A 13103-nucleotide genomic window follows, 5' to 3' on the forward strand; every position below is an offset into this window, starting at 1 on the left:
TGTGGGCAGGGGTATGAGGTTTGGGCAGGGGTATGAGGTGTGGGAAGGGATATGAGGTGTGGGAAGGGGTATGAGCTGTGGGAAGGGATATGAGGTGTGGGCAGGGATATGAGGTGTGGGCAGGGGTTTGGGCAGGTGTGGGCAGGGCTCTGTGCTGTGCTCCCACCTCCCTGTGCTCATGGCACATCCCAGTGCCAGAGGCTGCCGGGCCCGTGGTGCTGCCCGTACTGCCTGCAGGTGAGTGGGGAGCCGGACAGGCGCTGGTGCCCAGGGGCTGATCCCCTTGACCGTCTCCTGACAGGTGAGTGGGGAGCCAGGCCGGTGCCAGGCAGTGGTGGATTTCCTGCGGAGCCTGCTGGACTCGGTGACCTCGCACCCCACAACCCTGCACTTCCCTGGCATTGCCCGCTTCCTGCGGGACCCAGCTGGGCAGAGCCTCCTCCGGCAGGTGGAGAGCCGCTTCCAGTGCATCATCCAGCTGGACGGTAAACCCTGGAGCCCTCCAGATCCCCAGGTGCGGTCTCGTGGGGAGGGGTCTGGCAAGCAGGTGCCATTGTGCTGGTCGCTGCTGTGCCGGAGCAGCGTTGGTGATGCCACCCCTCGATCCCCACAGCCGGAGCTGGAGGAGCTGCTGCCCCTGAGCAGCCACTGCGACTCCTGGCACCAGGACCTGCCTGAGGACAGCAATGCCACCGCTGACAATGGTGATGATGGTGACAATGCCTTTCACTCCAACGTAGGTGAGGGGCGAGGGGGCCACTTTGGTGCCCACTCTCCAGGTGCTGCGGTGGGATGAGGGGGCCATGGGTGCTGGTCCTCCCCCAGGACATGGTGGGGCCTCATGGTTGACACCCCGCTGCTCCCGCAGAGGAGATCAAGGAGGTGCTGGCAGCGCTGCACCCCAGCGAAGACGACGACTGTGAGAACCCCAGCCTGTGGCCTGACACTGTCCCCGGCAGCGAGTGGGACCCCGACGCAGAGTTCCCCAGTGCGGCCGGTGGGGAGGGTGCCAGGGAGCTGCTGTCGGACACCAGGGTGGAGGAGGAGGTGCAGATGGCCCTGGCCATCCAGTACTCCATGGAGAGCACGCGGTGTGAGGAGTTGGAGCTGGCGCGTGCCACCGCTCTGTCCCTGCGCTCCTACTGCCGGGAGCAGGAGCAGGCTGAGGAGGATGCCGGGCTCCTGGCCGCACTGGAGGCCTCGCTGGAGGAGGCGCTGCTGGCGGCAGATGTGGCGCAGGTGACGGTGTTCTGCTCCTTTGAGCAGGATGTGTCGGCGGTGCGGCAGGAGCTGGACTGGGTGCTGGTGGGACAGCTGCGGGCACAGGAGGTGGTGAGCGAGCGGCTGCGGGCGCTGCCGGCCGCCGGCCACTGCACACTGGCCCTGCTGCGGCGCCGGCACGCCGTGCACCTCAGCCTGTGCGGTGACACCGCCACACTGCGCGGCTTCGCCAAGTACACGGCCCCTGCCGCCCAAGACCTCGTGTCGATGCTCCAGCGCCCGCTACCACCGGGGCATGGTGCCACCGCTGTCACCACTGCCACCGCTGTCACCGCTGCCACTGCTGCCACCGCTGCCACTGCTGCCACCGCTGCCACCGCTGCCACCGCTGCCGCTGCGCGTTGGGTGCGCTGGGACCCCTCTGGCACCGCTGTCCCCTACGCCCCCGAGGCAGCGGCGCAGCTGGAGCAGGCCTGGTTGCATCGGGAGCGCAAGCTGGATCTGGTGCTGGATGGGCGGCCCTTCACCGTGGATTTGGAGCGCATGGAGGAGTTCAACATTGGCAGTGCCCTCGCCGTGCCCATCTGCCGCAGCCAGCCCCCGCTCGAGAGCACCTCCTGCCTGCTTGGTGCGTGTGGCTGCTGCGGGGCCAGCCCTGGCCCTCGCTGTGCCCACGTTCACTGGGGCTTTTTCCAGCAGAGCTGGAGGTGGCTGGGCTGGAGGAGGAGGTGCGGCTGCTGGCCCTGGCTGAGGACTCGGAGGAGTTCGCTGACGCCGTGCACCATTTCTACGGGACACTGGAGGAGCTGCACAGCCAGATCAGCATCGTGCAGGTGGGTCCGGGGATGTGGGACCCCCAGGGTGTCCCTGTGGCAGAGCAGTGACACAGCGGTGCCCAGCAGGTGCAGAAGCTGATCCATCCAGTGCTGTACAAGCAGTACCAGCTGAAGAAGGGCAGTGTGAAGCGCGCCTGTGCTGCTGGCACTGTCGTGGAGCGCATCCTCTTCCATGGCACCACCAAGGCCTCCAGCCGCGAGATCTGCCTGCACGGCTTCAACCGCAGCTTCTGCGGGAAGAACGGTGAGCGCCGGGCAGGTGTGGAGTGACCTCGTGGGCATGGTGCCCTTGGTGTGGGAACAGGGTGCTGAGGGAGGCATGGTGCCACCAGCATGGGAACAGTGTGCCAGCGGGGGAACGGTGCCATCGGTATGGGAATGGGGCACCAAGGCAGGCGTGGTGGCATCGGCATGGGAACACGGTGCCCATGTGGGCCTGGTGCTGACAGCATGGGGACAGGGCGCTGGGTGCCATTGGCATGGGAATGGGGTGCCAATGTGGGCACAGTGCTATCGGTGTGGGAACGGGGTGCTGAGGTGGGCACGGTGCCATTTGCACAGGAATAGGGTATCATGGGTGCATGGGAAGGAGGTGCTGATCCAGGCACGGTGCCATTGGTGTGGGAACGGGGTGCCAGGGTGGGCACCATTTGTGCAGGAATAGGATGACCGTGGGTGCATGGGAAGGGGGTGCCAAGGTGGGCGTGGTGCCGTTGGTGTGGAATGGGGTGCCGATGTGGGCCCGGTGCCGCTGGCACACCCCCCGTGCCCCGGCTGACGCCTGGCCCCGCAGCCACGCTCTACGGCCTTGGCGTGTACTTTGCGGCGCGCGCGGCCATCTCGGCACGGGACCGGTACTCGCCGCCCAGCGCCAAGGGCACCAAGTTCATCTTCGTGGCCAAGGTGCTGACCGGGGAGTTCACGGCTGGGCAGCCGGGGCTGCGGGCACCCCCACTGCGGGAGGGGTCCGGGGCCCACCAGCGCTACCACAGCGTCGTGGATGACCCCCGGCAGCCTGACATCTTCGTCATCTTCAACGACACCCAGGCCTACCCCCAGTACCTCATCACCTGCCGCTGCCGCCGCCGCCGCCATGGGGCCCCCCCTGACCCCCCCGGCAGCCGCTCTGGTTCAAGGACCCCCCCTTAGCCCCCAGAGCCTCCTGGCACTGGTGCCACTGCAGGGGTTACGGTGTCCAGGGGCTCAAGGGGGCCCTGCCATGGGGACTTGGTGTGCAGGGAGGTTCCTGCCCTGCCCAGGAGCTTGGAGTGGGGGGATCCTCACTTGGGGACGTGCCTGGGCACCCTTGTGCCAGGGCAGGAGGTGGACAGGAGGGCTTGGGGTCACCAGTGTGACACCAGTGAAATTTGTAATAAAACTGCAAATAAAATTGGGAACAAATTAGAGCCTTTTGCATGGCTGGGATTGAGGTGGGACTGTGGGGAGGGGGTCCCAGTCCCAACTGGGAGCACTGGAGTAGGAGGCAATATCTATGTCCCAACTGGGATCACTGGGATTGGGGTGGATGGGGTCCCAGTCCCAACTGGGAGTGCTGGGAGCTGGGGTCCGGCAGGGCCTGGCTGTGTTCCCCCTGTGAGGTGGCTGTTCTGGGTGGTGGCTCTGGGCCACCCCAGGGCTGGACCTGGCCACTCCTGCACCTCTCCCTTCTCCCTGCATCCTGCTTCCTGCATCCTGCCTGCTCCCTGCTCCCCACCTGCTCCCTGCCTCCTCCCTGCCTGCATCCTGCTCCTTTCCTGTTCCTGTGTCCCAGTGGCCCCCTGAGCTGTGCTGGGGGGACCCGGGTGCCCACCCTGCGGGTGTGGGCAGAGCCCCCGCTCTCGGCAGTGCTGGCAGCGCCGGTGCCCACCGGGCGAGGCCCTCCAGCAGGCAGCAGCGGGGGGACGGAGGGGTGCACAGCCTCCCCTCCACGCCCGCTTTGCCCAGTGAGATGCCCCGGGTCACAGGTGGGCGAGCGCAGGGCCGGGGGTCTCGGTGACACCCGCACCCCTTTGTGGAGCCCACACGGAGCGGGCACGAGTGTGACACCAGCGGCTCCAGCGCCGGCCCCGCGGGCACGGGCGGTTCCAGGGCAGGGCTGGCCGTGGCACCGCGCCGGCGTGTGCCAGCCCCGCTGACGTGTGCCAGCGCTGGGATCCCGGGGGGCATCGTGCCAGCCGTGCCAGCCCCGCGCACGTGGCGCCAGCCCCGCTCCCCGGGGAGCGCCGGCGGAGGGAGGCGAGAGCCGAGAGGGACGGGGCTGCAGGAGAGGTTCTGGCCGCTCACCCACCCCTTCTGCAGGGTCCGGTGCCCCGCGCCCCGCGGGTGCCCCGGCCAGGGAGTGCCCGGCGCTGCCGGTGCCAAGCGTGCCGGACCTTTGTCCCCTGACGCCGAGGGGCCCGCGGGGCCCAGCGCCACTGAAAAGGGCCCTTTGTCCGGCTCTGGCCGGGGGATTCGCTCCCTGCGCCCGTGCCGGCACCGGCACATGACCGCGGCAAGAGCGGCTGCGCCAGCACCAGAGCCGGACGGACGGAGCGAGCGGCAGCCCCGGTACGGCCGCAGCGAGATCGGGTGGGGGGTTTGAGCCTTGGCAGGTGCTACGGTGGGGACCGAGGGTCCTGTCGAGCCGGGAAGGGGCCCCGACCTCGGCGCTGCCGGTGCCACATTGCACCGCCCCGGTGTCGGGTCCCGGGGGGTCCTCATGTCACCCCGGTCCTCGGTCCTCGGTGGTCTTTGCGCCCCGCGGGGGGGGTGAGGTTGTGCTGGGGTTGCCGGGGTCGGTTTGGCGTGCGATGGCCCCGATGAGGCACACGGTGGGGCTGGGGGTCGGGGGGGCTGTGCCGTGCGATGCCACGCCAGGAACTGGATGTGGCGGGGGAACCGGGGGTCTTTGAAGCCCCCGAGACCCCCCCAGTGCGTGTGGGCACACGGGTGTTCTGTGCCGTGCACACAGCGGTGCCCGCTCCGGGGTTTGCCTGCAGCCAGCCAGGGCCGGGCACACGCGTGTCCACCTGTGTCCACACCCGGCTGTGCACACGCACCGGGGGGCTGCACACACGCCTGTTCTCGGCTCCAGATCCCTTTGCCGGTACCGGCTCTGGTTCCCGGCACCAGCTCTGGTTCCCACCGGCTCTAGCTCCGGTTCCCACTGGCTCCAGCTCCTGTTACCAGCTCCGGTTCCCACTGGCTCCAGCTCCTGTTACCAGCTCCGGTTCCCACTGGCTCCAGCTCCTGTTACCAGCTCCGGTTCTCGGCACCAGCTCTGAGTCCTGGCAGCAGCTCTGGTTCCCAGCACCAGCTCTGAGTCCTGGCAGCAGCTCTGGTTCCCAGCACCGGCCCTGGATCAAGGCACCGGCTCCGGTGCCCAGCACTGGTCCCAGGCACCAGCTCCGGTTCCCGGCACTGACTCCAGTCCCCAGCCCCATCTCCCCAGCTGCACTGGGGATCCCTGGCTCCCAAGCTCCCGAGCTGCCAGACCAGACGCCCTCCTGCAGTGCTGGTGGCTGGAGCCGCGCTCTGGTCCCCAGCCAGAAGAGAGACCGGTGGCCAGCAGGGTATGAGCACCACGCTGGAGCCTCGCCGGAGCCGTGCGAGGGCCGAGCTGGGGCTCCCATCTCATCCCTCCGCCACCGCGCTCCCCTGGGCTCTGACTGCGGCAGCCGGCGGCGGCCCGTGCACCGTCACCCGTGCCACCGTCACCCGTGGCCACCGTCACCCGTGGCCACCGTCACCCGTGCCACCGTCACCCGTGCTGCTGCCCGAGCCGGTGTGCCGCTTATGTGCCAGCGGTGTGCCGGTGATGTGGCCACGCTGTGCCGGTGCTGTGCCCACGGCTGAGCGCCCAGCCGGGGCGGGGAGAGCCGAGCGGCTGCGGGACTTCCCTGCGGGAGCGCGGGGCGGAACCAGCCTCGCCGGGAGCGCTGGGCGGGGTTCACCCTCTCCACACTGGTTGCAGTGGTGAGAGTTAACCCTCTCCGTGTCTGGTGTACTGGTCACAGTTACCCTCTCTGTGCTGGATGTACTGGGTGCACTGGTCAGTTAACCCCTGGCTGCTCGGTGTACTGGGAACATTGGTCAGGGTTAACCCTCTCCATAGTGGATGTACTGGGGAAAGTTAATCCTCTCCGTCCTGGGTGTACTGGGTGCACTGGTCACCCGTGCCATGCTGGGTGTACTGGGAGTGCTGGTCGGGGTTGGCCCCTGGTGCTGACTGTACTGGGAGCACTGGTCGGGGTTACCCCTGTGCCGGTTGCGCTGGTCAGGGTTAATCCATCCCGCGCCGGGTGCCCGGGGATGCGTAGGGTGCGGAGGGTGGGGCGGTGAGATAAGGCGCCCCCCGCTGCCCGCCCCCCGCCCCGCCTCTGCCGCGAAGCCGGGGCCGGTGCCGGTGCTGGTGCGGGCGGAGCCCCCGGGGCCATTTTCCCCCGGAGCCCCCGCAGTACCGGTGCCGGTGCTCCCCCTCGGTGCCGCATTCCCTCCGGAGCCCTCCCGGTGCCGGTGCCGTTTCCCCCCCCCGGTCATGCCCCCCCGTCGCGTCCCGGCGGACATCGTGGCGCTCGGTGAGTCCCCGCGCGTGGGACCCCCATCACCCGCTCCGCCGTGGAGCCGGGAGTGGCGGAGGGGCGGCTCGGGGGATGCTGCGGGGCTGCCGCAGGGCGGTGGGGGGGCTGCAGGAGCCGTGGGGGCTGGGGGCTGCGGCGTGGAGGGGTTGTGCCGGAGGGCTCTGCTGGGGGTGCGAGGGGTCTTTGGGTGCTGGGACCCGAGTCTAGGGGCGGGGGGGTCCCTATGGATGCCCCTGCGGGTGGGGGGAGGCGGCGTGTCAGGCCCGGAGTGGAGAGGCTGCGCGGGGGACGTGGGCGATGGAGCCGGTGACTCAGGCTTGGCACCGCGCCCCCCACGCCCGCCCCCCACCTACTCCCCCCCACACCTGCTCCCCTCACTTGCCCCCCACGCGCGCTCCCACCTCTTCCCCACGCCCACCCCCCGCCTGCCACTCCACTGCCGGGGGTGCCGGTGATGCTGGTGGGTCTGGGGGCGCCGGTGATGGCGGTGACACCGGGGTCCGAGGGTGCCGACGGGGCCGGGCGCTGTGATGTCGGTGATGTCGGTGATGCCGGTGGGTCCGAGTGCCGGGCCCGGTGATGCCGGGGCCGGTGGCTTTCCCGGGTTCGGAGCTTCTGCAAATGGCGCCTCGGCCGCGGCAAACGCCCGGTGCTGCCGGCTCCTGGGGGAACGAGCCCGAGCCGCTGTCAGGGCTGCGGAGGCGCCGGGGCGGAGGTGGGATCGCGGAGGTGTCGGGATGCTGGGGGCAGGATCGCGGAGGTGCCGGGATGGCGGAGGTGCCGGGATGGCGGGGGCGGGATCACGGAGGTGCTGGGATGATGGAGGCGGGATGGCGGAGGTGCCGGGATGGAGAGGGCAGGATCGCGGAGGTACCGGGATCACAGAGTCATCCCCGCCGCTACCGGCACCCTCCGTCCCGCTCCCCTGGGAGCGCTCCTGGCACTGAGGGGCTGCAACCGGCACCGACCCCGCGGGGCGCCCGCCCCAGCCGAACCCCGGCAGCCGCTCGCAGACACGGAGCCGGCCTGGCCGCTGCCCCGCTGCCGGTGTGGTGTTGTCCCCCATAGCTTCGGTCTGGTTGTTCTGCCCGTGCACGCCCCGGCTGCGGCGGCACTGGCCAGGGGTCTCACGGGCGAGTTCCCGGTGCCGGACCGGCCATCACCGAGGCTCCCTGCCCGTCCCTTCGCCGCGGTGGCCCCGTGGGGACCGTGTCCCTGGCAACACCACTCTGCACGGCTCGGCACAGACCCCGCTTCCCGGGGCTGTCCCGAGGGGTTCTGGCACCTCCGGGCGCCCCGTGGTTCTGCTGAGTGCTGAACCGGGTCTGCGTATGCGGGCGCCTGCCGGTGCTGCCGTCCCGGTGCCCGGGACCGTCTCTCTGCCGCAGGAGCCGGGGTCAGCGGTGCCGGGGATCCCTGAAGCGAGAAGGAGGGCGGTGGCGATGCCGCGGGTCCCTGGTGCCCCGGTGCCGGGGGTCCCTGAAGCGAGAAGGAGGGCGGTGGCGATGCTGCGGGTCCCTGGTGCCCCGGTGCCGGAGGTCCCTGAAGCCCGAAGGAGGGCGGTGGCGATGCTGCGGGTCCCTGGTGCCCCGGCCGGGGGTCCGTAGCGTACGAAGGCGATGGTCCCGGTACCGGGGGTCCCTGACGCCGACCCTCTGTTACAGGAGCCGGGGTCTGCGGGCAGCCGGGGGCCGGCGGCGATGGCGGAGGAGAGCTCGAGTGGCAGCAGCGGCTCGCCTGGCGCCGGGGACACGCTGCCCTGGAACCTGGGCAAACACCAGCGCTCCCAACGAGCCAAGGCGGCCGCGGGCAACGGGACGGTGCTGGACCCAGCCGAGAGAGCGGTCATCCGCATCGCAGGTACGGCCCGGGGGACCGGAACGTGTCCGGGGAGTCGGCGGGATGTGACACGGGACGTGTCTGGGGAGTCGGGCCGTGACTGGTGGGCTCGGCATGAGCCGGGGTGGGGGTGGGGAGGCAGGCCGTGACCGGGGGCCGGGATGTGTCCGGGGATCTCGGACGTGACCCGCGGGGGGATGGAGGGGTCGGAGCGGGAGGGACGGTGTCTGGAGGCCCGTGGGGCGATGCCGTGGGGGTCCCACGGGCCGGGGGATCGAGGGGTGGCAGCGCGCTGGGGGCTGTGCCGAGGCCGGGGCAGGGAAGCCGCCATGGGGGATGCCGTGCCGTGCCGTGCCGTGCCGTGCCGTGCCGTCCCCATACGGCTTCCAGTGTATTCCCCCCACGGAGCACTCAGCCCCCCCCGGCACAGAACCCTCCCCCCCGGCTATTTCCGTTACACCTCCCTGTCCTTCCCCGCCTCCCTCCCTCCCTCCCTCCCTCCCCGCCCCCCCGTCGCTGTCCCCGCTCGAGTTTCGGGGCATTAGTGTCTATTTTTAGGGGATGACGATGCCCCGGCCCATGGGGCCGATTCCCCCCCATTTCCCCCCCCCCGCCCCCCCCAGCTCGCCCACGGCTGGGACTGGGCTCCGTTGGGGGTTGTTGGGGGCCGCGGTGGGGCCCTCTCAATGCTCCCCAGGTGGCACTGGGAGACGGAGCTTTAAAAATCCCTCGGTGCTCCTGGGGCTGCTGGGGAGTCCCAGGCGGAGTGACGTCCCTGTCCCCCCCAGCTGGAGGGCACGCGGGGGTCTCTGTGAGGGGCTGAGCGTTCACCAGAGGAGGGGGCGCCCGGTCTGCCCCTCGAGCGAGGGTGGGGAGGTCAGGGTGCGAGCCAGGGGGTCTCTGCCCGGGCTCTGGGATGCCCCAGGCACCCCCCACCCCATCCCTCATCACCTGCATCCCCAGCCCCACACTGTCCCCTATCATCTGGGACCCCTGTCCCTTATCGCCCACCCCTCGCCCCCTTTGCGCTCCTTTGGGCACCCGTGGGTGCCCCACGGACGGGGCCAGCAGTATCGGGGTTCGGGCAGTGCCACATCCCCAGCACCGTGTGACCCCTTTGGGGGGCGTAGAGGATTTCACTCGCCCCATGGGGTGCCCTGCCCCGAGGGCTGCCCGGCCCCTGGGTGCCGTGTCCGTGGGCGCCGTGTCCGTGGCTGCCGCTTCCGCGAGTCGCGGCGCGCGTCGGGGCGGTGTCCGGCGGTTCCTTTAAAGGGCTGGGCGGGGGCACGCCCCGTCCCCTGTCCCGTCCCCTGTCCCGTCCCGTGCCCCTGCCCAGCCGCGGGGTGCGGGGCCGCTGAGCCGCTGGACACGCCGGACACGCCGGGCACCCCGGACCCCGGCCCCGGCGCCCTCCCTCGCCCCCCACCACCGCCCTCCGCCGCCATGGCCACCGCCGGCCCCCCTCCCGCGCCCGAGGAGCAGGACTTCATCCAGGCCTACGAGGACGTGCGGGAGCGCTACAAGGGTACGGGACCCCTGCCCCACCGCGGGCCGGCCGGGGGGCGCAGTGGGGCGCCGGCCGCGGGGGGGGCAGCGGGGGAGCGCGGCCGCTCATTCCCATAATTGGGCACGACGGGCACCGCCGGCACGGCCCGGGGGGGGGGACACGGCGGGGGGGACGGGGGACACGGCCCGGCACCGCGGACCCCACGGGGAGCGCCCCGGGCTGCTGCCCTCGCCGGGGGCTCGGTGACCGAGGACGGGTGGGGGGCTGTGCCCGCGCCCGCCGGAGCGCCCGGTGAGATCGGTGGCGGCGTGGTGGGGCGGGGGGCTCCCCCCGAATGCTCTGGGGACGGAGGTGCTGCCGGGTGGCTGGGGGCGGCGCGGGGGGGCGCGGGCGGCGAGGGTGCGGCGGCGGGGGGCAGCGGAGCTCCGGTGCTCGGCTGTGGCAGTGGTGGCACTGCTGGCTAGCATTGGTGGCATCGGTGGCATCTCGGGGTATGCGCTGGGCAGGGGTCTGACCCCGGGGCTCTCCACAGTGCCCCCGGTGCCTGCGCGTGGCCGAGGGCGCCCCGGTGTCGCGGCAGCGGCCGCGGCCATGCCCTTACATGGGAGCGGGTGCTGCCTGCGGGGGCAGCCCCCCCGGCCCCACGCCGGGGGTCCCAGCTGCCCCCACTGCGGGGTCCTTCGCATGATGGGATCTGGCAGCTCCCACCAGAGTGGGACCCCAGCGTTGGGGTGGTGGGCACGGCCTGCAGCCCCTGCTTGGTGCCGCCACCAGTTTTGCCACAGTCCCGATATCCCCTGGCTGAGGGACCCCGGTGCACTCGGTGCTGTTGGGAGTAGCTCGGCACGCCCAAGCCTGGCAGATCTCATCCCGGCCCGGGTGCCACTGGCAGGGGTGGCACACGGTTCGGCAGCTGTTGTCCCTCAGCGGTGCCAGGGCACCGTGGGATGGGTTGGTGTGGCTTGGCTGGTGGTGCTGGGCAAGTGGCAGAGGTTCAGTGTCACCATGCTGTGCCACCTCACCGGGTGCTGGCAGGTGTTCATTGTTACCATGCTGTCCCACCTCGCTGGGTGCTGGCAGGTGTTCATTGTTACCATGCTGTGCCACCTCCCCAGGTGGCGACACTTGTTCCTTGTCACCATGCTGTCCCACCTCACCGGGTGCTGGCAGGTGTTCCTTGTCACCATGCTGTGCCACCTCACAGGGTGCTGGTGGATTTGGTTTTGAGGTCCTGATGTGGGAGTTTGGTGTCATTCTACTCCCACCTCACCAGGTGCCAGCAGGCTCAGTGTCACCATGTGGTCCCACCTCACCGGGTGCCGGCAGGTGAGCAGGTCCTGGGGCAGGTGTTTGGTGTCACCGTGTCACCCCACCTTGTCGGGTGCTGGCAAGTTTGGTATCGCCATGCGATCCCACCTTGCTTGGTGCCGGCAGGTTTGGTGCTGTTGGACACGGGCCGGGTTCAGTGTCACCACGCAGTCACTTCTCACTGAGTGCCAGAGGCTTTGGTGTCACTGCGAAGTCCCTGGCTGGGTGCTGGTGGGTGTGGGACCCGGGGGGGGGTTCCTGTCACTCCTTGCCAGGTGCTGGCGGGTTCAGTGCCGTGGCCCATGGGGTGGGTGTGGATGCCCGGTGGCCGAGCAGCCAGAGGACGGTTTGTCTGGAGGAGTGGTGATGTCAAGGCTGAGTCAGCACAGCCGGGAAGCGTCACAAGCCAGGGCAGGCGGGAAGGGTGACACAGTGGCGGTGGGCACGGAGCCCATCGGAGCTGGTGATCCCTGCCAGCACGGCTGGCACGTGCCATCCCTGAGGCTCAGAGCCCAGGGGGACCCAGCAGCCACTCTACCAGGGACTCTGCCATCCATGGGGCAGGGGCTGGCAGTGCTGGTGGTGGCCCTGGCATGGGGCTGGGTGCTGGGGGTACTGGGATCTCCAGGTGAGGTGGGCACCGGGCACCTCGTGCTTTCTCCATCAGAGCTGTTACTGTGGCACAGTGCCCGGCGTGCACTGAAACCAGGCTGGAGGACACAGTCTCCACTGCCACCGTCACCACTGCCACCATCACCACTGCCACCGTCACTGCGGCAGCTGGGCCCCGGGCTTGGCACGGCGTTCATCCACAGTCACCTGTGGGGGACAGCTGGGCGCCTGGGACACCCCAGCCCTTCACCGGGGTTGTGGAGTGGAGACCACACCAGGGTCCCTCCCACTGTCCCTGGAGATGGCCAGTGCTCACAGTGCCATAGCCAGTGTCCCTGGGAGTAGAAAGTGACTGCATTATGGTGGCTATGTCATGGTCCCTCCAGGTATCCTTGGGGTTTGGGGGCTGGCTGGTGTCCGTGCTGGGGTCCCTCCTGGTGTCCATGCTGGGATCCCTCCTGGTGTCCCTGGGGATCTGGGAGTACTGATAGCCACAGTGACGATGGTGGCTGCAGTGCTGTGGCTATGCTGGAGTCCCTCCTGATGTCCCTGGGGCTTGGAAGCTGGCCAGCATCCTGTGTGTGGTGGCCAGCAGCTATGTTGGCTACAGTGTGGTAGCCTCCTGGTGTCTCTAGGGCTGGCCAGTGACCGCAGTGGCTACGGTGGGGTGGCTGTTCCGCAATCTCTCCTCATGTCCCTGGGGCTTGGAAGCTGGCCAGTGTCCTGCGTGTGGTGGCCAGAAGCTATGGTGGCTACAGTGTGGTAGCCTCCTGGTGTCTCTAGGGCTGGCCAGCAACTGCAGTGGCTACGGTGGGGTGGCTGTTCCGCAATCTCTCCTGGTGTGCCTGGGGCTCAGAGACTGGATGGTGGCTGCAGTGGTTGAGGTGTGGTGGCAGTGTCAGGGTCCTTCTCAGTGTCTCCAGGGTTCTGGGGGTGGCTGTGATGCAGTGGCTGGTGGCCACAGTGGCTGCGGTGGCTGCTGACCACAGTGGCTGCAGTGGCTGGTGGCTGTGCTGGGTCTCTCCTGGTGTCCCTGGGGCTCGGGGGTTGGCCAGTGGCTGTGCTGGAGGGGCTGAGTACCTCCCAGTGTCCCCAGGGCTGGCCAGTGGCAACAGTGCGATGACCATGCCACAGTCCCTTCTGGTGTCCCCAGGGCTGGCTGGTGGGCACGGTATGGTGGCTGTGCTGGGTCCCTCCTGGTGTCCCCAGGGCTGGCTGGTG

General features: G+C 69.8%; 1 protein-coding gene across 1 annotated transcript in view; it reads left to right on the forward strand.

Annotated features, from left to right (window-relative positions):
• PARP10 (poly(ADP-ribose) polymerase family member 10) overlaps positions 1-3463 on the forward strand; it is a gene marked incomplete at its 5' end in the record, with an annotated part of 5103 nt that extends 1640 nt beyond the window's left edge. The window contains 6 exons of the mRNA XM_042020043.1: positions 302-514; positions 614-740; positions 869-1849; positions 1921-2054; positions 2124-2301; positions 2851-3463. Coding sequence (XP_041875977.1) covers positions 302-514; positions 614-740; positions 869-1849; positions 1921-2054; positions 2124-2301; positions 2851-3206 — 1989 coding nt within the window. The remainder of the gene's footprint in view (positions 1-301; positions 515-613; positions 741-868; positions 1850-1920; positions 2055-2123; positions 2302-2850) is intronic.
• Between the last annotated feature and the right edge of the window lie 9640 nt (positions 3464-13103).

Source organism: Corvus kubaryi, unplaced genomic scaffold (assembly GCF_017639235.1).
Source record: "Corvus kubaryi isolate FWS band 111438036 unplaced genomic scaffold, C.kubaryi_AGA036_p1.0 36722, whole genome shotgun sequence".
NCBI classification, from domain to species: domain Eukaryota; kingdom Metazoa; phylum Chordata; class Aves; order Passeriformes; family Corvidae; genus Corvus; species Corvus kubaryi.